A 21,596-nucleotide genomic window follows, 5' to 3' on the forward strand; every position below is an offset into this window, starting at 1 on the left:
CAAGAGAAGGGGGAGAGAGAGGAAGGGGGAGAAAAGAAGAGAGAGAGGAAGGGGGAGAAAAGAAGAGAGAGAGATTTCTCACTGTGTAAAGGAGACAAAAAACATTTTAAATATTTTGCTATTTCAAAACACATACAATCACAAAAAAAATTGAGGCTCTCTGCTAGGCCTGCTTTAGACCCTTAGCAAAAATTCGACAATTGTATAAAAGTACTCACCTTGTTGGTAATTTTTATATTCAGCAGGAAAAAACTACGTTTTGTCAAGGTCAAATTTATTCAACTATGAAATTCAGTACGCTCGATGTATTTCAGAAACATAAGTTTAACGTTTGTGGTATAAACGACGAAGGTGTATAACAAATATTAGCCATGGTCCTTTTATATAGGAAAAATTTACCAGTTTTAAGAATTATATACGTACATTATGTAACATATCAAGATTATTGACGGAATCAATCAGACTGCTTCCGAACTTCAGTTGTGCATTTAGGTTTGGACCTCATTACATTACAACTCGATTGTAAAAGGTACGTTGCGAGAACGATAATGGCATGTTGCTAGATTCAGTAGTTGCATGATTTTCATAAATTCGAGGCGCAGGTGTTGACAATCTGAAAGAAAGGGAAGACAAAATTTTTAATAATTTACTTCAAACAAGTAAGCAAAGTGGCCGGGTGGGGCCACTTTACAAAAAAATTCTCATAGGTCCAGAACAAGTATTGTTCAAAAACATACTATCTCAAACTGTAGCGTAGACTAACGTCAAGGAAGTGGCCAGAAAAAAAACAGCAACATCAGTAGAAATGGTCCGAAAAGTAAACAAGTAAAAAAACATTAAGTTCGGCCGGGCCAAACTTTTAATACCCTCCACCTTAGGGTAAAAGAAACATTAGAGGAAATGTGGCAAAAACCATTAAAATGCCGATTATGGGGAGGTACCGTTATAGGGGGGCTATACCAAAAGGTGGACCTATAATTACAATGTTTCGCCACCGGAGCTGGAACCCATTATGACCCACAATACCAATTTTTAGACAAATCAGTGAAAAAATGTGGCAAAAACCATCAAAATACCGAATATCGGGAGGTACCGTTATATGGGGGCTATATCAAATCATGGACCCATGCATGCAATGTTTCGCCACCGAAGCTGGAACCAATTATGACCAACAAATACCAATTTTCGAACAAATCCCTGAAAAAATGTGGCAAAAATCATCAAATTACCGAATATCGGGAGGTACCGTTATATGGGGGCTATACCAAAACGTGGACCTATAATTACAATGTTTCGCCACCGGAGCTGGAACCCATTATGACCAACAAATACCGATTTTCAGATAAATCCGTGAAAAAATGTGGTAAAAAAAAACTAAAATACTAAATATCGGGAGGTACCTTTATATGGGGGCTATACCACAACGTGGACCTATACATGCAATGTTTTGCCACACGCTCAGGGACCCGCTATGACTTACAAATACCAATTTTAAGACAAATCCGTGAAAAAATGTGGCATAAATCATCAAAATACCGAATATCGGGAGGTACCGTTATATGGGGACTATACCAGAACGTGGACCGATATATCTCATTTTCAATACCAACCATCCTAGACACAATGCAAATAGCTCTGCTAAATTTTGGAGCTCTACGTCAAATAATGTGGGCTGTATCGTGATTTCAACAGACAGACAGAGAGACGGACAGACAGACGGACATCGTTAAATCGACTTAGAATTTTATGCTGATTATGAATATATATACTTTATGGGGTCTAAAACGAATATTTAGTGATGTTACAAACGGAATGACAAAGTTAATATACCCTCCTTTCCAAGGTGGAGGGTATAAAAATCGACTTGATCGAAACCCACGTCGCAGTGACCGAAAAATGGCTTGTGAGCTGAACGCAATGTTTATTCGCAAATATTGAAAAATGAGCTTGGTGTAAAGCCATTGAAATTCCAAAAAGTGCAAGAACTTACACCACAACAGAAAGCAAATAGACCCAAAGAGGTAAAGAGTTGCTTCGCTTGGCCGAAAGTGTTGAATTGCCGAATTTGGTCGCTCTCCGCTCGTATTAACCGACCGTGGCATCAGAATAAATGCCGAATAATATCGCGAAAATATTCTGGATGGTGTATTAAAGCCTTGGCCACGCAAATTTTTTGGCCGCAGACCTTGGACATTCCAACAGGACTCAGCACGCGGCACCCAAGAATGTTTACACAATGAGATTCCTAGCTCTCTTTCCAGCGCACAATGGCCACCAAAATCTCGTTCGGGAAGCGTCACACACTGGGCGTTTGAAGGCCATAATTCGTGCCAAAGGTATCTACATCTATAACCGCATCTACATCTATAAAAGAGGAACATTTTCGTATGTTTGTTTGAAATTTATCGACCCGAAAATTCCTGAACAGAGTTCCATTTTCAAGTTCTAAGTATGTATACTGCAACTTGGAACTGGAAATATAGCAGCAGAATCCGAAAAATTTAGATTTTATATGCACATATCTATTGATCGATTACAGATACAGTCTGCAAATTTGGAACGCGTAACGGAATTTGGAGCAAAAAGAAATTTGATGAATTATATTGAAGTCGGTTCAGATTTGGATATAGCTCCCATATATATTTTCGGCCGATTTCACATAACGTAGAGTATACAAATTGAAACAGTATGGGTCCCTCTGTAAACCAGAAATGCCAAATTACTAGGGTGCATCGCCTTTGTTCGAAAATAGCTCAAATGATTAAAATTTGTCCTACAAAATATACTTACCAACAGTTAAACCACATATACGTATACTTTTGACACGCTCCGACACATGTTCGTGCCTCAACAGACCTTGGACAAAATTCACTTGCATCAGCTCGTCATGATGGCCGTAGAAGAGAATATGAAGTTGTTCATTATTGGCCATCAGATCCAACCAACATTCTTGGGCAGCAGTAAAAATACCAAACGGCATAACAATCGACCTTAAAGAGGTTTTCGTATTTTTTCCACTTTTGGGAAATCCTTGAATCTCGCTGATGACGTCTTGGGTGTGTACATTCAAACGGCGCAAAGTCAAGTTTTTGATAAGTATCCAAATGATACACCACGATAGACCGTCGCACGACGTAAAGGTGAACTCTTGAAGAGATTTCATGGTGAAGGCAACACGTCTCAGCAAATAGGGATTCGGGATGTTTAGCATCCTCAGATTGGGACACTTCTCAATAATCCAATTGTTATTAATGTCACCGTTCAGCCATTGAAGCTGATGTAGGTTTTCAAATTTGTTCAGCGACTTTTGGAAGGCCTCAGAAATGGTGGTAAATAGAATTGTGTCGATGGTGATGTGCTGTAACGATGGCGAAACATAGATATGGCTGATCTCACCCAGCATTCGAGTATTTATCAAATTAAAACGCCGTAGCAGAGGTAGGCCACCCATAATCTCTTGTAGGTTAGCAAAGGTAAAGCCGCCACAGTTGGACAGCGAAATCTCTTGAAGTTTCTCCAAGGCACAAAAATTCTCTATTTGAAGATCACAATTCTCGATGCATAAACGTTTCAAACCAGGCGAGGTATTGGTCAAGATGTTCATTATTTCCACACTGAATTTGGTATTGCAGTTGCTTACATTTATTGAGAGTTCATCCAGACTCGAAGTTTTTTTCAATAGTATCTTAAACAAAGGCCAAAATTCGTCTGAAATGCATCCTACGTCAAGAATTTTCAAATCCTTCAAATGTAAACCCTTCTTTTTGTTTTTGTTGGCGTTACCAATAATTTTCAAATTTCTTAGTTGTAAACATTTCAAGTTCAGCTTTTGTAGCAACTCTAGCAGGAAGTGACAAGGCAGATCATTTTCGCCATCTCCGTTCGATGGATCACTTTGAACAACCAACGCTTCTAGGCGTAGTATTTGCGCTAAAAGCTCAAGACAGAGATTATATCCGGGCCGCAGGGGTTTCAAATCCTCACAAACGCACTCCAACAATTCTATTCTTTGCAGTTTCCGGCAATGTTTTGCCAACAGTTGCAACTGGTTCCCTCCCACAATAATTTTATGATAGCACAGATGTACAAGATTTTCACAAAAGTGGACGGGGAAAAAATCTGAGTTGTTAAAACTGGCACCGAAATCACAATACTCCGAGCATATTTTCAGTATGCGAACATTTTTTGAATTGATCTTAAACAGCTGCCTACAATACTGGGTTTTCAGGACTACTTTTCGTTTCTTAATTGCCTCTAAACCTCTGACGGCTTCATGAGACGGGCCAGCCAGTGCATCGTAGGCAGCAATTCGACAATTCTCCACCAGAACGCCCACATAGGGCGTTTGATAAATATGTACACTACGAAGTTTGACTTTCCATATCAGCTCCACGATAACATAACGAAATGGTTCACAAACATGCAGAATCATAAACTGATCATTAACGCACAAATACTCAAATATGTTTTTTAAAATATTAAAATTTGAGAGGATTTTTTTCAATATTACATCTCGCCGAGTTGTCGACATTCTTTTAGAAAAAAATCTGTCGTTTCAGGGACGACTGTGATACAAGAAATGATTGTCTTATCTTTTCTGTGAGATGATTGAATTGGGCGTTGAAATAAAATCCAGAAATAAACGTTCTTCTACTTAGTCAGTTCTTAACCGCATATGATGCTACAAATAGCGTCAGTATTACAAGACATATCCGCATATGTGTGACGAGATGTACAATCGACTTGCTTATGTCAGACCCAACAAAGTTTATATACAGAGTGAGATAAAAAATGCAACAAATTAAATTTAAATTTTATTGATTGAAAGCAAATAATGTCGGGAATAGCATCAAATTTTAGAATAAGTTTAGATTTGTTCGAATCGGTCACCTTTGCCACGAATTATGGCCTTCAAACGGCCAATAAAACCGTCTCACGCTGCCCGAATGTTGCTCTTCGGTATTATGGCCCATTCCCGGCGAAGCGCTTGCTTTGAATGATCGACACTTTGGTATTTTTTAGTACCAACATTGCTTTCCGAAATACTCCAGACAAAATGGTCCAACGGATTGGTATACGGAGATCTTGGTGGCCGTTGTACGCTGGAAATGAAGCGAGGAACCTCATTTTGTTACCATTCATGGATGGCCGTGCTGAGTGCGATGGTGCTGACTCCTGTTGGAATGTCAAAGGTCTGCGGCCAAAATGTTTGCGTGCCCAAGGCTTTAATACACGATCCAGAATATTTTCGCGATAATATTTGGCATTTATTCTGATGCCAGTACGAGCGGAGAGCGACCATCGGCTGTTATGGGGGCCCATACCATCACAATGGTGACCAATCGAAGGTGCACATTTTCAGCTGACCTCTTTGGCAAGTAATCACGATAATATTGTTTGTTTACAAACAGCTGGACAACGAATGTTTTCTCCTCGGAGAAAACCAACTTCGTCAGTTCACCACTTTCGCTCAAGCGAAGCAACTCTTTAGTTCTTCGGAGTCTATTTTCTTTCTGTTGCGGTGTAAGTTCTGGCACTTTTTGGAATTTCAATGGCTTTACCTCAAGCTCATTTTACAATATTTGCCGAATGGAATATTGCAATACGTTCAGCCCACGAGTCATTGTTTGGCCACTGCGACGCGGGTTTCGATCAAGTCGCTTCTTTACTTTTCTAAGAATTTCTGTTGATGTTGCTGTTTTCTTCCGTCCACTTCCTTGACGTCGGGCTACGCTACCAGTGTCACGGTAACGAGCGATGGTACGAGACACAAAAGATTTATTCACATTTATTCAAGTTGGAAGATGGGCTACATCGGTCCACGAGATCATATAGCCCCCATATGACGGTATTTCCGATATTCTGTACTTTGATGATTGTAGCCAAATTGTTCAATGAATTTGTCTAAAAAAACATAAAATAAGTTCTTTCTAAATACTATACTCGGTTCATGATATCGTATAGCCCCCTTACAACGGTACCCCCCGATATTGGGTATTTTGATGATTTTAGGGACATTATTTAGCGGCTTTGTTTCAAATTTCATACTTAGTGTTCCTAATGGGTACTACAGCCTATGACAAAAAATTGCCAATGCAGACCCACGTCTTCGTCCCCCATATAACTTTATATCCCTATTTTTTTAGCCAAATTTCTCACACAATCGTCTGAAAATCCACACAAGGAGTTCCTTCTGAGTACTTTACCCCCTGGAAGAGCATTGTTTATATAGGTCCACGATTATGTATATCCCCCATATAACGGTAACCCCCGACATTCGTATTTAATGACATTAGCAACACAATTCACCGGAATCTTTATACTTTTTATATATACTTTATATGACCTGAGAATTGTGTACCCAGGACCAAGTCTTCGCGTATAATGGTACCTCACGATATTCGGTATTTTAAAGATTTTACTAACATCATTCTCTGAAATTACTCAAAATTTCGTATTTGAAGTTAGTAATGGGTACTTCAGCCTATGACAGAATATTTTGTTTGCAGGTCCACGTATTTGTATAGCCCCCATATAACGGTACCTTCTAATTCGGCATTATTCGCGGTATTGTTTACTGAAAATAATAAATATGCCATAAAAGGAAAAAAAATATCTACAAACTGACTCCTCATTTCTGCATGCATTAAGTGGTGGAAATTGGACATACAACTCATTTTTTTCCCTTTTTATACCCTCCATCATACTATGGAGGGTATATTAACTTTGTCACTCCGTTTGTAACTCCTCGAAATACACATGTCAGACCCAACAAAGTATATATTTTCTTTGTCAGCGTAAAATTCTAAGTCGATTTAGCGATTTCCGTCCGTCTGTCTGTCTGTCTGTTGTAATCTATTTGAAGTTCGAAATGGATATTACATCCTAAGACAGAAAATTGTATGTGCAGGTACACGTCTTCGTATAGCCCTCATATAACGGTACCTACCAATATTCAGTATTTTGATGATTTTAGGCCCCATATATCAGTATCCCTCTATATTCGGTATTTTGACGAGTTTAGGTACAATACCCACCGAAATTGTTTGAGATGTCGTATTTGAAGTTCGTAATCGTAGCTTAACCGTTTATTTCAAATTTCGAATTTAAATATGGTAATGGCTTATGACAAACAATGCCTATATTGGTCCTCATCATATAGACCCCAGTATAACGGCTATATTCGGTATTTTTAATATTTTAATAGAATTTTTTTTTTTTTTTTTTGATTTTATTTTTTGAAATTTTCCATATTCGTTTCAAATGGTGGAGGTTATTCAAAGTTCGGCCCGGCCGAACTTATAGCTTTTTAACATGTTTCTTTTTGTCCTTTTAATAGATTCACAAATTTCTTTCATTCCTAAATTGAACATTCAGTCACTCGAAGCTCCAATTGCCACCAAGTGCAATTAATTCATGCACTCAAGTGTCCTGCCTTTTTTCAAAGTGCACTGCCAAAAATAAAACAAAACATTTCATGTATAAATAAAATTAATTAAATTTTATATTTTTATTGTAAATTTATTGTTTCGTGACCGGTAATGGCTTGTCATTTTATTCAGTTGAAGTAGTGCTCTCGTTTTATTTGTCTGGAGATCCGCAATTTCTAAAAAAAGCAAATACGAATAATTAACAAGTAAAATAAGGTTTTAAGTTCGACGGGGCCGAACACATACCACTGGCAGAAAAGTTTCAAAATAGGTCTTTGTTTTTTTTCCTTTTTTGGTATTTATACTCTACGCCAGGTAATGGTAAGGGTATTATGTATCTGTGTATTTGTTTGCAACATTGAGAAGGAAACGAGACAGGCCCAAAGTTACTTTTGAGGATCTTCATAGAATCACTTTCTGAGCCGATTTATACATGTCAGACCGTCTGTCCGTCCGTCCGTCTGCCTGTCGGTCCTGTGTTTTCGTGTCCATGTATTTTTGTGAGCAAATGCAGCTCGCATTTATTATCCGATTGGGAGGAAATTTTCTACAAATTTACCAGGCCTCAGGACGACGCCTATTGAAATTTGTGAGAATTAGTTCAAAAAATGCTCCCATATGTATCTTCAACCGATTTGAGGTTAATTGTGCACCAAATGGCCAATATCAGTCCAAATGCCCTGAATTTGAATTCAGTCCAGAAGCAAGTACATAAAATCGGTTCAGATATAACTACAGCTCCCATATATATGTTTCATGCAATTTGGTGTTTAACTCTCTCACAGTCGTAATATGCACTCCACTAGAAAGACATTTGATACCAGATATCAGATACATCCCAGAAATACCTCTGTCATGTTTTATCGAGATCGAAACAGATTTGTATAGAGCTCCTATATATATCATTATCCGATATCAGGTTTTTTGTGCACCAAATGCCAATATCAGTCCAAATGATCTGAATTTTGACACATCTGACCGAATGTAGCAAACTTTGGTGAACATCGCTATAGCTCCCATATATGTGTTTCATCCCATTTGGGGTTTTAAGACCCTCACATGCTCAATATGCACTCCACAACAATGGCAATATTTACCGGAATCTTTTCAAATGTCATATTTCAATTGTTACTACAGCCTATGACAAAAAATTATTTATGCAGGACTTCTTGGTTTTCATTTAAACGGTCTTTTTAGGATTTTTATACCCTACACCACAAGGTGGTCAGGGTATTATGTCTTTGTGCATTTCTTTGTAACAGGCAAAAGGAAACGAGATAGACCCATAATTCCTTTTGATGATCTGCATAGAATCACTTTCTGAGTTGATTTATGCATGTCAGTCCGTCTGTCCGTCCGTCTGTCTATGTATTCTTGTGAACAAAATGCAGGTCGCATTTATTATCCGATTGAGATGAAATTTTGCAAACAACATTTGTTTGGCCCAAGGACAAACCCTATTGAAATTGGAGATAATCGGTAAAAATTTAGATAGAGCTCCCATGTATATCTTCGTCCGCTTTTGTGCTTTTTATTGTGCACCAAACGTGTAATATCAGCCCGAATAGTACGAAATTTTGTACATACTGAATTAGGCCTGAAAGTAAGTATGCCAAATTTGATCGAAATCGGTTCAGATATAGCTATAGCTCCCATATATATTGTTCATCCGATTTGTTATTTTTGTCCTCCGCAGCCGTAATATGCACTCTGTAACAACAATATTTGGGGAAATATATCAAATGCAGCTCAGAAATACCTTTGCTAAATTTTATCGAGATCGGTTCAGATTTGGATATAGTTCCCATATATAACTTCGTCCGATTTACCATTTATTGTGCACCAATATTTCCAAATGGGATGGAATTTGGCACATACGACCGATTTTAGTCTAGAAGGTAGTATGCCAAATTTGGTGAAGATCGGTTCAGATATAGTTATAGCTCCCATATATATTGTTCATCCGATTTATTGTATTTGTTACCCACAACCGATATTCAGGGAAATATATGAAATACAGCTCAGAAATATCTTTGCCAAATTTTATCGAGATTGGTTCAGATTGGGATATAGTTCCCATATATATTTTTATCCGATTTCAAATTAATTTCGCACCAAATGGGCAATACAAGTCCGAATTCAAAAGATACAAATGCTTCGGCATATTTAGTCCTTTGAATTTTAAATTATAATTATAATCATAGGGTGTATGATTGAATTCTCCCATAAAAAAACTTTTAGTTGTTATGTGGAGCTCAACTAAATTAGCAAAGTGGTGTAGGGTATCATAAAATCGGCCCCGCCCGTCTTTAGGACTTTCTTTACTGGTTTTGAATTAAGTTTCTTCCAAGTGGTGGAGGGTATTAAAGTTCGGCCACACCGAACTTAGGCTTTATTCCCTTGTTAAAATTAAAGAGGCATTTTGAAACGGAGTTATTCACATTTATCAAGTTCCTTCTAAACTGTGGAGGGTACTAAAATTACGGTCTGACCGAACTTACCTACTATTTTATTTGGTATTGCAAGAAACTAATTCCGGAAATAGCGCATATGAATAAAAACAGGATGCTTTGAAATGGTTGTTATTGAAAATATGACGGTTCATATTTTAGTATAGCCCCCCTATAATGGTACCTCCCGATATTCCGTATTTTGGTGGTTTAAGCCACATTTTTCAACAGATGTGTATAAAAATCTTAATATAGCTTCGTTGACGGAACATTGAGTATGTAGGTCCACGTTTTCCTATAGCGCACCTATTCCTTCGGATATTCGGCATTTTGACGATTTGTTGCAACAATAAAATCTTTTTTTTATGAAAATGTTTTCAGTAGTTAGTGGTGAAGGGTATTATAAACTTAGCCAGGCCGAACTTAAGTTTTTTTACTCACAAGAGACCAAATTCGACCGCGCATTGCGGAGGTATGGTTAATACGACTCTTACTCACCAACTGCAAATCCACAAACATTCAGACACTTCAAATTATTCCGAACATAGGGGAATTCCAATAAGTCTGACAAAAAATTCATATTCAATAAATTTTCGTGTTCGCCATAGAATATCAAACTGAGGGAACGATTATTATTTAGCAAATCCATCCAAAAATGCTGGGCCGTGGAATAGGTTTCAAATGGAATTAGAATAGTGTTCAGTGTCGTTCGAATATCTGTGGCATCCTGAGGTTTCTGTTTGCCGTCATCGATGGTTTCCGTTGTTTGTACGTTCAAATGGTACAAAGACAGATTCTTTATTAGCAGCACTAAGAAACGCCATGAGAATCCTTGAAGCGAGGTAAAATGCAATTCGCGCATCGATGTCATTTGGAAAATGTTTGCAGATATTAAGCGGGGATTCGGTATGTGCAGGACTCGCAGATGGGGACATTTGTTGGTTATCCAATTGGCATTGATATAGCCATTGAGCCATTTAATGGTATGCAATTGGAGCATTTGATTTTGGGAGTTTTGAAAAGCTTCCGAAATCGCGGAGAAGTGAATTGTATCGATTGTAATCACTTCCAGAGTTGGTGAAATCTGAAGGGCGGCAATATTACCCAATACTCGGGTATGAATCAGTGTAAAGCTACATAATTTTAGACTGCCCAATATCTGAAGGAAATTGGCGGAGGTGAGGCCACCACAGCAGCAAAGTTTCAAATGCTGCAGTGTCTTCAGTAGGGTAAAATCCTCAATGTGAAGATCACAATTTTCCAGTGACAAACTCACCAGTTTTCGACAGTTGATGGCCAATAGTTCAAAATCTGCTGTAGTCACCAGAGTATTGCAATCCATAACCCGAATATTCAAACACTGGAGGTTGTGAAAATCTTTAATATTATGTTTGAGATTTGGCCATGATTCCATTGAGATGTGGCCAATATTCAAAACTTCCAACAAGTTGCCGTTTCCCGATTGCAGTGTATCTCCGTCATCGTACAAGATTCTAATATTTTGCAGAATAAATGCCTTCAGTTGCATCTTGCTTAGAAGTTGGGCCACAACATTGTATTGCATTTCTGGCAGGGGACTTCTCTGCTCACATTTTACCGCTAACTCCCTGAGTTGCGCCATGCTGACAAGGATATCGATGTTCAAATTGTAGCCCGGAATAAGACAATGCCATTCACTGCAGTGGCATTCATTGAGGGCCAATTTTCGTAATTTTGAACAAAATTTGGCCACTATTATCAAATGATCATCGGTCACCACCATTTGGTAATACTGCAGTTCCCGCAAATTCCCAAACAATTGTATCCTGCGAAAAGCCACTCCCATCGATTCACGAAGCACAAAATATTCCGAGTACACACGCAACTTGGCCACATGCCTGGCAACTTGCTGCAGGAAAATGTTACACTGCTCATAGCGAACGGCCATTTTCGCTGTCAATGTTTCTTGCAACCACTCGCAGTCTTCCGATTCTCGTTCTGTTCGACCTACATTGCTAATAACACTAATGTAGGGTGTTTTATAAATATTCAACTCCCTAAACTTCTTCTTCCACACTCTGTTTGTTATGATTCGATGAAATGCTTCACAGATTCCTATGCATTTGATTTGATCGTCGAGACATAGATGACCAAAGATTTTCTCTAGTACTGTTCCATTAGCAAGAATTTCCTTCCATATATCCATGTTTTGGTGTTCCATTGTCTACTGTATTCCTGTGGACTGAGGCGGCTTACTCTGACTAAAAGTGCTTGCGATGCAATTCCTTTGTTAGTCACAACAATTGTGAAAAATGCCACTCGATTTTAAATGGATAGCAGAAACCACAACAATTCTAAATATACTTGGGATTTTTTTATTTATTTACATTATACCCTACATCACTATGTGTTCGGTGCGTGTTATAATTTTGATTGGGCCAAAGAGTTTGTAATATTTCGATATATTGGTTTTAGATCCACGAAAAAAATTCCTGATTTTGCAGTTGCTCACAGGTCACAATAAACGGAATTTTGCATGAGGTTGAAGTTTAAGTTGGCAAAAATTTCCATTAAGCGGCTACTATTTTTAACCCTGCAAAATTGTTGATAGCCAATAGATATAGGATATATAGCAAATTATGTACAATCTACCAGAAAGAGTGGACCGATCTTGATCACCAGATCTTGTGTTATTAAAAATATTTTAATGTGTGAAAATTGTAGAGAATCGGATGCTTATTTCGAGTCTTATGAGAGATATGTATATTCAACATTTGGACCCGTTGTGTGGGAGATACCAGAAGGAGTGGTCCGACATATAATATATTCACACCTCGACAGGTACAACAAGGAGTGGGTCTATATTGTCCATTTTCGCACCTGACCCAGAAAAAATACAAATATTAGGATTTTAAACATTGAACAAAATCGGATGATCCTGCCTTGTTCTATGAGGTAAATTATTTTCTGTGGAAATTTTGACACTTTATGGGGAGATACAAGAAAAAGTGGACCGATCCAATGAGTCCAAAAACCAAGGGTCCAAAATCGTTAGTTCGATAAGACACGGGTATAATGATTGACTAACTGTTTCATCAACGCCCAGGCGAAACGGTCAATGTTGGGGGGTAGGGGTGAGATAAGTCGACTTTTGTGGAAATTCGGACTAGAAGTGTACTGAAAGCACTAAATCTCGTACCTTTTAGTATTTTGTGAACGGATACAGTTACAATTTTAGGAAATGTGTACTAAATAGTACTAAATTCGGTTCAATTTTAATTTGTTTGAATGGATTGATCGGAAAATTTATAATGTTGGTATTGTGGTCCCTGCTGGGTGATATGGTTAAGATAAAGAGTTGGGTTTGGAAATGCGATTAGCAAGCGTAGGAATGGCTCGAAATGGTACTAAATTTGATATTGCGTGAACGGGTACTGCCAGAAATCTGAAATTTGGCATTAGGATCACTGTTAGTTCTTAGGATTAAAATTTGGGGGTGGTTTCGGAAATTCGTACAAAAAAGTACTAAATGGTACTATATTTGGTATTTGGTTAAGGAATTGAGTTGCAAGTTGAAAATTTGACATTAGGACCACCTTTTGTGTGGTTTGGTTGATACACGGCGAGGGATTTGGAAATATGTACTCATATGTACCATACGTACCAAATAGTATTAACTTTGGTGTTTGGGGAAGGAATAGAGCAAGAAATCTGAAATTTGGATATTGTGTAGGATAGACAAATAATTTTTTTTTTTTTTTTGAAATGCGAAAGTAGTTAAATGCACCTAATTTGGTAGCATTTGGAACTAGGTGAAGGGTAGTGCTAAATGGTACTAAATTCGGTATTTGATTTTGAGTGAACTGAAGAGGCTGGTTATTTGAAATATTAGTATTGGGGTTCGTGTTGGTGGTAGGTTTGTGATATTTAAGTGATTTTGGAAATGTGTACCACATGTACACGAACAGTACTAAAAAGTATTATATTTTCTACTGTCTGGTATTGGACGAAAGAGAGTTCTTTAAATCTGGAGTTTAGTATTACGATAGCTGTTCATTTGTGGACTGGATATAACTGTACTATAATTGTATTAAAAGGTACTAAAAGGTACTAAATTGGGTATTGAGCGAAGGAATAGAGCTGGAATCCCGAAATTAGATATTGAACTTTCTGTTTCTATCTGGTATGTATATATTGAGTGGTTTTGGAAGTGTGTATCGTAATTGTACGAAAAATACTATGTGCTCCTAAATTATATAGGTTAAAAGAATAGAGCTAGATATTGAGGTCTTTGTTTGAGAGTGAGATGTAGTTTGTTTTTGATATGCGTACTAAATGTGGTACTGGGTAAATAGGTTGGATCTGTAATTCTGAAATTTTATTTGATTAGATGGTATCCATGTTTGAAATTTAGCGATGGTTTTAAAATCCACCCCATATTTGTACGAAATATACTAAATGTTGCGAAATTTGGTATTGAGTGAAAGAATAGAGTTGAAATCCGGAAGTTTCATATATATACCGCTGTTGGTGTCTGTGGTTAACATATGGAGGTGGTTTTGTACCAAAATCACCATTTTTTGCAACATGCTTTGTATTTTTTTTTGGCTACGTAATGGTCGCAGTTGCGTATTTCTTGTAGATTATTTAAGGCAGTAATAACAATTCTTATGTAAGTTAATATAATTGTGTTGGATAGTAAGACATATTCAGGTCCTTAAAAAAATATATTTTATTGATTACAATTCAATTGTAATTTTAAAATTTCTTGATCGATAGTGGCTTATTTTCATATTGAGGTTTTGCATAGTGTCATCCCATGAAGTTTTAAGATCTTCAATATCTAAAATGAAATAGAAAAGAAATATTTAATTTGTTTTTTTATTTGAACAAAATATTTTAAGAAAGTTGAGAACTATATATTAGATTGGCTAAGTTATTAACAGGTCTCCAAAAATACACGTCATTATGGTATGGTACGTAAATCCATTCAAAATGAATCTAAGAGTTTAAAAAAACCGAATCTAACTCAATTTTTAGTGATGGCATTCGTTTCATTTACGTTCGGCAGGGCCGAACTTTTAATACCTACCATGAGTCCACATTCATTTTTGCCAGTGAAATGGATTGGTAAAAAGTCTTCAGAGATTAAGAATTCCGTAGGGATTGACTGCTGCAGTAGTTGTTACTTATCGGGAACATTAAATTTCCAATTTCTCTTAAAAATATGACTAAAATCACCAAAATATCAAATATTCGGACGTATCTCAATATGGGATGTATCAGAAATTATGGCCAATTCAAGCAGTCTGCTATCACAGAACGCAGAACCCATTACAAACTCTACATACCGAGTTATAAATAATTTCGCCAATATCGGGAGTTACCTATATATACAATGATCTGGGAGATAGAACCCATTACGAACTCTAAATGCCGAATTTGAAACAATTCCGTTGAGAAATGTGCCAAAATCATCAAATGTGAGGAGGCACGATTACAACAGACAGACAGACGGACTCGCTAAATCGACTTAGAATTTTACGCTGATGAAGAATATACATATATACTTTGTAGGGTCTAAGATGAGTATTTCGGAGAGTACCTCCCTATATTCTGTATTTTGATGATTCGGTATTTATATGTATTTCACTGGAATTGTTTCAAATTTGTAATTTGAAATTTCTGACAGAAAATTACACATAGAGGTTCACGTCATACAGTCCCCATATAACGGTACCTTCCGATATTCGGTATTATGATAATTTTTGCGATATAATTTACCGGAATGGTTTTAAGTTTCGTATATGAATAACCTATTGGCCTATGACCAAAATTGCATTTACAGGTCCTCGTTTCTGTATAGTCCCCCTATAACTGTACCTCACTATATTCGGTATTTAGATATTTTTCACCGAAAATGTTTCAAATTTTGTATTTGAAGTTTCTAATGGGTAATAGAGTCTATGACAGAAAATTACATATGCAGGTCCAGGTCTTTGTATAGCCCCCATAAAACGCTGCCTTCCCTCTATTCGATATTTCGTATTTGAATATCTTATTGGCCTATGACGAAAATTGCATAACTCCCTATTTGGTATTATGATGATTTGAGCAACATTTTTTTAACGGATTTTTATAGCCGATAACACACTGCGGTACAGGGTATTTTGACTTTGTGCATTTGGTTGAAACATGCAGAAGAAATCGAGATAGACCCATAGTTCCTTTTGATGATATTCATAGAATCACATTTTGGATCGATTCCTCTGTCCATGTATTTTTGTAAAAAAAAGTACAGGACGCATTTATTGTCCGATTGAGAAGAAATTTTCCACACATCATTTGTTTGGCCCAAGGACAAACCCCATGGAAATTGAAGATTATAGCTCCAAATTTAGATATAGCTTCCACACACACATCTCCGAATGATTTCATGTTTATTGTGCACCTGATGGTTTATAACAATTTGAATGGAGTGAATTTTGGTACTTCCGACCACATTTGGCTTAGAAGCATGTACTTCAAATTTGATGAATATCGATTCAGATATAGCTATATCTCCAATGTATATACTTCATCCGATTTGGTATTTAAAACCCTCACATTATTAATATGCATTCTACAACAATGATATGTCATAGAACTCAGATATACCTTTGTCCAATTTTTTCGAGATCTGATGAGTGAATATAATTACAATTCCATCTATCTATACATTTATGTTGCCAAGAAGACTATTCCGCAGTTTTACAACAATATTCCATAGTATAACATTTTTAAGAACGATTGACTTTCCTCTCACGCTTACCTATAAGAAATCCACATATTCTCAATTGTTTCAATGTCTGCTCCATTAGCGGATGCTTCAGTAGACTGCGCAAGAACATGGGACTAAACATGTCCCGATACTGACCATAGAAAATAATTCTCATGTGCCTGTTCATGGACAGCAAATCCATCCAGAAATCTTGAGCCACTTTGAAGATGTGATGCGGTATAAGGATACTTTCCAGCGAAGTACAAATATTATAGGCATGCTGCGGTATATCGGAACCACCATCCATGTTGTCGAATGTCTTCATCGAGAAACGTTTCAACGAGAGATTTCTAATTAGCAACACAAAGAAACGCCACGACAACCCCTTACAGGATGTGAGTGCCAACTCTCTGAGAGTGGTCATTTGGAGAATTTTATGACGTATCAACTGGGGATTTGGTATGTGCAGCACTTGTAAATGTGGACATTTATCCATGATCCAATCATCGTTGACATCGCCATTTTGCCATTTCAAAATTAGCAAATTTTCCATACGCCCCACCGACATTTGAAGAATATCGGAGATTTCATTGAAATAAATCGTATTGATTTGTAGCTCTTGTAGTGTGGGTGTAATTCGAATATCGATAATTGTGCCCAGAACACGAGTGTGGTGTAGGGCGAACGATATCAGCGGCAATTCACCCAGCACCTGTTGCAGGTTATCGGCTGTGAAACCGCCGCAGTTGACAAGGGCCAGATGGCGCAGACTCTTAATTACACCGAAGTCCTCAATGAAAAAGTCACAATTCTCCAATGACAAGCGCTGCAATTTCTTACAACGGTAGGCCACCAGTTCCAGTACCGTTGAATTGATTAGGGTTTCGCAATTCAAGACATTGATGGTTAGATCAATGAGATTGGAGAAATCTTTCAGATGATGTTTGAAGTCAGGCCAAAATTCCAGAGAAATGACACCAACATTCAAGACCATCACACAGTCCCCGTGGGCGATGCGCACCGTATCAGCTCCACTGTCCACGATTTTGAAATTGTTCAAGACCAAACTTCTCAATCGCAGCTGTGATAACATTTCATGCAGGATACGACATTCAATTTCCGGTTGGGGTATCATCTCCTCGCACTGTACCACCAGTTCACGCAGGTATTGCAATTTGTATAAGTGTCTAATGTCCAGATTTTCACCTGGTACCAGCACCGCCAATTGCTCACACGTGCACTCAATAAATTCCAATTTCTGCAAATGGTAACAGGCGAGAGCCAAAAGCCTCAATTGACTATTCGACACAACCAGGCGATTATAGCTTAAATAACGTAAATTATGAAACAACTGAACATTCTGAAAGGACACGCCCAGTTTTTGCTGATAGCTTATATATTCGGAATACAAGCGCAAATTTCGTACATTTGCCGCCACCTCTTCCAGAAACGTATTGCAAAGATCCGTTTTCACAGCTGTTTTGTGGTCCAACAGCTTTTGCAATTTCTTATTGATATTTAGCAAATCGGCGCGATCGGATCTTGTGTTCGTTATAATGCTCACATAGGGAGTTTTATAGACATTTAGATAACGAAATTTATTCTTCCACAAGAATTTCGTTACAGCTTGGCGCCACGATCTACCCACATATATACATTTTATTTGATCTTCCAACTTCAGATATTGGAAAATATGCTCCACAATATCTTTGTGCTTTAGCAGTTTGTGAAATGAGCTCATTTTTTGCTATAAATTGTAGCAGCGATACCCGTGTACTGGACGGCCAATATTAAATCGTACGCTGTGGTTACTCAGCTATATTTCAACGACATTATGTATATACAAATATTTATACATACGCACATACTTAAGTAGTTCGTAAGAATTGTGGTTAGGAGAAAATATATATTTGGTACAAGAAAGAGGTTTAAGGAGGAAGAGACAAAAATGTTATAAACAAGTAACCATTATAGAAGGCGTTACATTCGGCAGGTTAGAAATTTTAATACCCATCACCATAAGGAAATGAAAGCATTGCGAAGTATTTCCCAATTTCAAAAGTGTTCAAAACAGTTGCAATACTTTTATTACATATCTTTTAAACCCCTTGAAATACCGAAAATCTGGTGGTTCCGTATAGGGACATAAGCAGAAATGTCGATCTAAAAAATTTTCCATACAAAAAATTATCATTTTTCTGGCACCTAGGGACCTGGATACCTGTTGTCGCCCCATTGTGTAAGTTTCTGGTTCCGTATTTCGATGAAAATATCGTTGAGAATATATCGATGAGAATATTTTAATTGGACCCCTTTCGAACACAAGTAAAACAAGTTAAAAAGCAGAAAGTTCGGTTGGGTCGATCTTTGAATACCCTCCACCAGTTGGAACGAATTTGGAAATTTTCAAAAAAAAAAAAAAAAAAAAAAATCCTTAAAAAATTCTGTTAAAATTTTAAAAATACCGAATACAGCCGTTATATTGGGGTCTTTGTTTGTCATAAGCCATTATCATATTCAAATTCGAAACTTGAAATAAACGGTGAATATTGTAGCTAAAATCATCAAAATATTGTATATAGGGGATGCCGTTATATCGGAGCTGTGTGAAGACCTGGACTAGCATAGACAATTTTCTGTCACATTACGAAAGTCAAATACGACATCTCAAACAATTTCTATGGGTAGGGGGTACTGATATATGGGGCCTATACAAAAACCTGGACCTGCATAGTCAATTTTCCGTCACTGACTGTAGTTCCCATTTCCGGTGAATAATGACGCTAAAATCATCAAAATACCGAATATCGGTAGTTACCGTTATATGGGGGCTATACGAAGACGTGGACCTGCACAGACAAATTTCTGTCTTAGGCTATAGTATCCATTTCGAACTTCAAATACCAAATTTGAAACAATTTCGGTGAATATCGGGAGGTACCTTTATATGGGGGCTATACGAAGACGTGGCCCTGCACAGATAATTTTCTGTCATAGGTTGTAGTATCCATATCGAACTTCAAATACCACAGTTGTGTGAATATCGGGAGGTACCGTTATATGGAGGCTATATGAAAACATGGACCTACATGGCTCATTTACGAACTTAACCTGCCTACTGTAACTCCTCGAAATACTCATGTCAGACCCAACAAAGTATAAATATTCCTGATCAGCAAAAATTCTAAGTCGATTTTGCCATGTCCGTCTGTCTGTCCGTCTGTCTGATGTAATTACGCTATCTTTCTATCTCAATTCGTTCGAAAGATAGCGTAATTACATCAGACAGACGGACATGGCAAAATCGACTTAGAATTTTGCTGATCAAGAATATTTATACTTTGTTGGGTCTGACATGAGTATTTCGAGGAGTTACAAACGGAATGACAAAGTTAATATACCATCCATAGTATCGTGGAAGGTATAAAAATGGTACATAAAAGTGTTAAAAAAAGTTGAAAAGCGTCTGCCGGTTTTGACGACAAAGGGGTGGGCCAATGTGCATTTCGTATCAGATCTAAGTCTGATGCAAAATGTACCACCAGGAATGTACCGTTGAATACTATATTCACATCAGATCTCTGTTAGCAAGATTTACAAGAATCCTTGATTTATTTCGCAAATCGTGAGAGATGTAAGTATTTACAAGTAAAAGAGCACATAAGTTCGGCAGGGTCGAACTTTTTATACCCTCCACCATTTGGAAAGAACTTGAACAATTTAAAACCAGTAAAGAAAGTCCTAAAGTCGGGCGGGACCGATTTTATGACACCCTACACCACTTTGCTAATTTAGTTGAGCTCCACATAACAACTAAAAGTTTTTTTATGGGAGAATTCAATCATACACCCTATGATTATAATTATAATTTAAAATTCAAAGGACTAAATATGCCGAAGCATTTGTTTCTTTTAAATTCGGACTTGTATTGCCCATTTGGTGCAAAATTAATTTAAAATCAGATAAATATACATGTGGGAGCTTTATCCAAATCTGAACCGATCTCGATAAAATTAACCAAATAAGTAAAAAAAATTGGCAAATATATTTCTGAGCTGTATTTGACATATTTCCCTGAATATCGTTGCTGCGGAGTCATATTATGGCTGTGGGTAACAAATACTACAAATCGGATGAACAATATATATAGCTATAGCTATATCTGAACCGATCTTCACCAAATTTGGCATACTAGCTTCTAGACTCAATTAAGTCGTATGTGCCAAATTCCATCCCATTTGGGCAAATATTAGACGTTTGATGCACAATAAAAGGTAAATCGGACGAAGTTATATATGACAGCTATATCCAAATCTGAACCGATCTCGATAAAATTTAGCAAAGATATTTCTGAGCTGCATTTGATATATTTCCCCAAATATTGTTGTTACAGAGTGGATATTACGGCTGCGGAGGACAAAAATAACAAATCGGATGAACAATATATATGGGAGCTATAGCTATATCTGAACCGATTTCGATCAAATTTGGCATACTTATTTTCAGGCCTAATTTGGTTGTATGTGCAAAATTCCATACTATTCGGGCTGATATTACACGTTTGGTGCACAATAAATGACAAATCGGACGAAGATATATATGGGAGCTATATCTAAATTTTTACCGATTATCTCCAATTTCAATAGGGTTCGTCCTTGGGCCAAACAAATGTTGTTTGGAAAATTTCATCTCAATCGGATAATAAATGCGAACTGCATTTTGTTCACAAGAATACATGGACAGACGGACGGACGGACAGACGGACTGACATGCATAAATCAACTTAGAAAGTGATTCTATGCAGATCATCAAAAGGAACTAAGGGTCTATCTCGTTTCCTTTTGCCTGTTACAAACAAATGCACAAAGACATAATACCCTGACCACCTTGTGGTGTAGGGTATAAAAAATCATTGGAAAATACAGCTCAAATGAAAACCGTTATATGAGGGCGGTACAAAGACGAGGTCCAGCATAA

At 37.3% G+C, this 21,596-nt stretch overlaps 2 protein-coding genes across 4 annotated transcripts; both read right to left on the reverse strand.

The window, feature by feature from the left end:
- Window positions 1-262: 262 nt before the first annotated feature.
- Window positions 263-12,170, reverse strand: LOC105262298 (uncharacterized). 3 transcript variants are annotated; one of them, XM_059132269.1, is made up of 2 exons: window positions 10,379-12,170; window positions 263-613 (listed from the first exon to the last, which is right to left on the reverse strand). In XM_059132269.1, exons 1-2 carry the CDS (start codon window positions 12,078-12,080, stop codon window positions 510-512), a joined length of 1,806 nt encoding a protein of 601 aa, XP_058988252.1. In that variant the 5' UTR covers window positions 12,081-12,170; the 3' UTR covers window positions 263-509. The 3 variants fall into 3 exon arrangements, with proteins under 3 accessions (XP_058988252.1, XP_011295227.1, XP_011295229.1); XM_011296925.3 differs by lacking the exon at window positions 10,379-12,170 and adding an exon at window positions 2,791-4,766; XM_011296927.3 differs by lacking the exon at window positions 263-613 and adding an exon at window positions 7,474-7,606.
- Window positions 12,171-14,569: 2,399 nt separating this feature from the next.
- Window positions 14,570-19,716, reverse strand: LOC131807200 (uncharacterized). Its single transcript, XM_059132270.1, has 2 exons — window positions 16,671-19,716; window positions 14,570-14,702 (listed from the first exon to the last, which is right to left on the reverse strand). The coding sequence occupies exons 1-2, from the start codon at window positions 18,358-18,360 to the stop codon at window positions 14,599-14,601; spliced, it is 1,794 nt and encodes a 597-aa protein (XP_058988253.1). The 5' UTR covers window positions 18,361-19,716; the 3' UTR covers window positions 14,570-14,598.
- Between the last annotated feature and the right edge of the window lie 1,880 nt (window positions 19,717-21,596).

Source organism: Musca domestica, unplaced genomic scaffold (assembly GCF_030504385.1).
Source record: "Musca domestica strain aabys unplaced genomic scaffold, Musca_domestica.polishedcontigs.V.1.1 118, whole genome shotgun sequence".
Lineage (NCBI taxonomy): Eukaryota > Metazoa > Arthropoda > Insecta > Diptera > Muscidae > Musca > Musca domestica.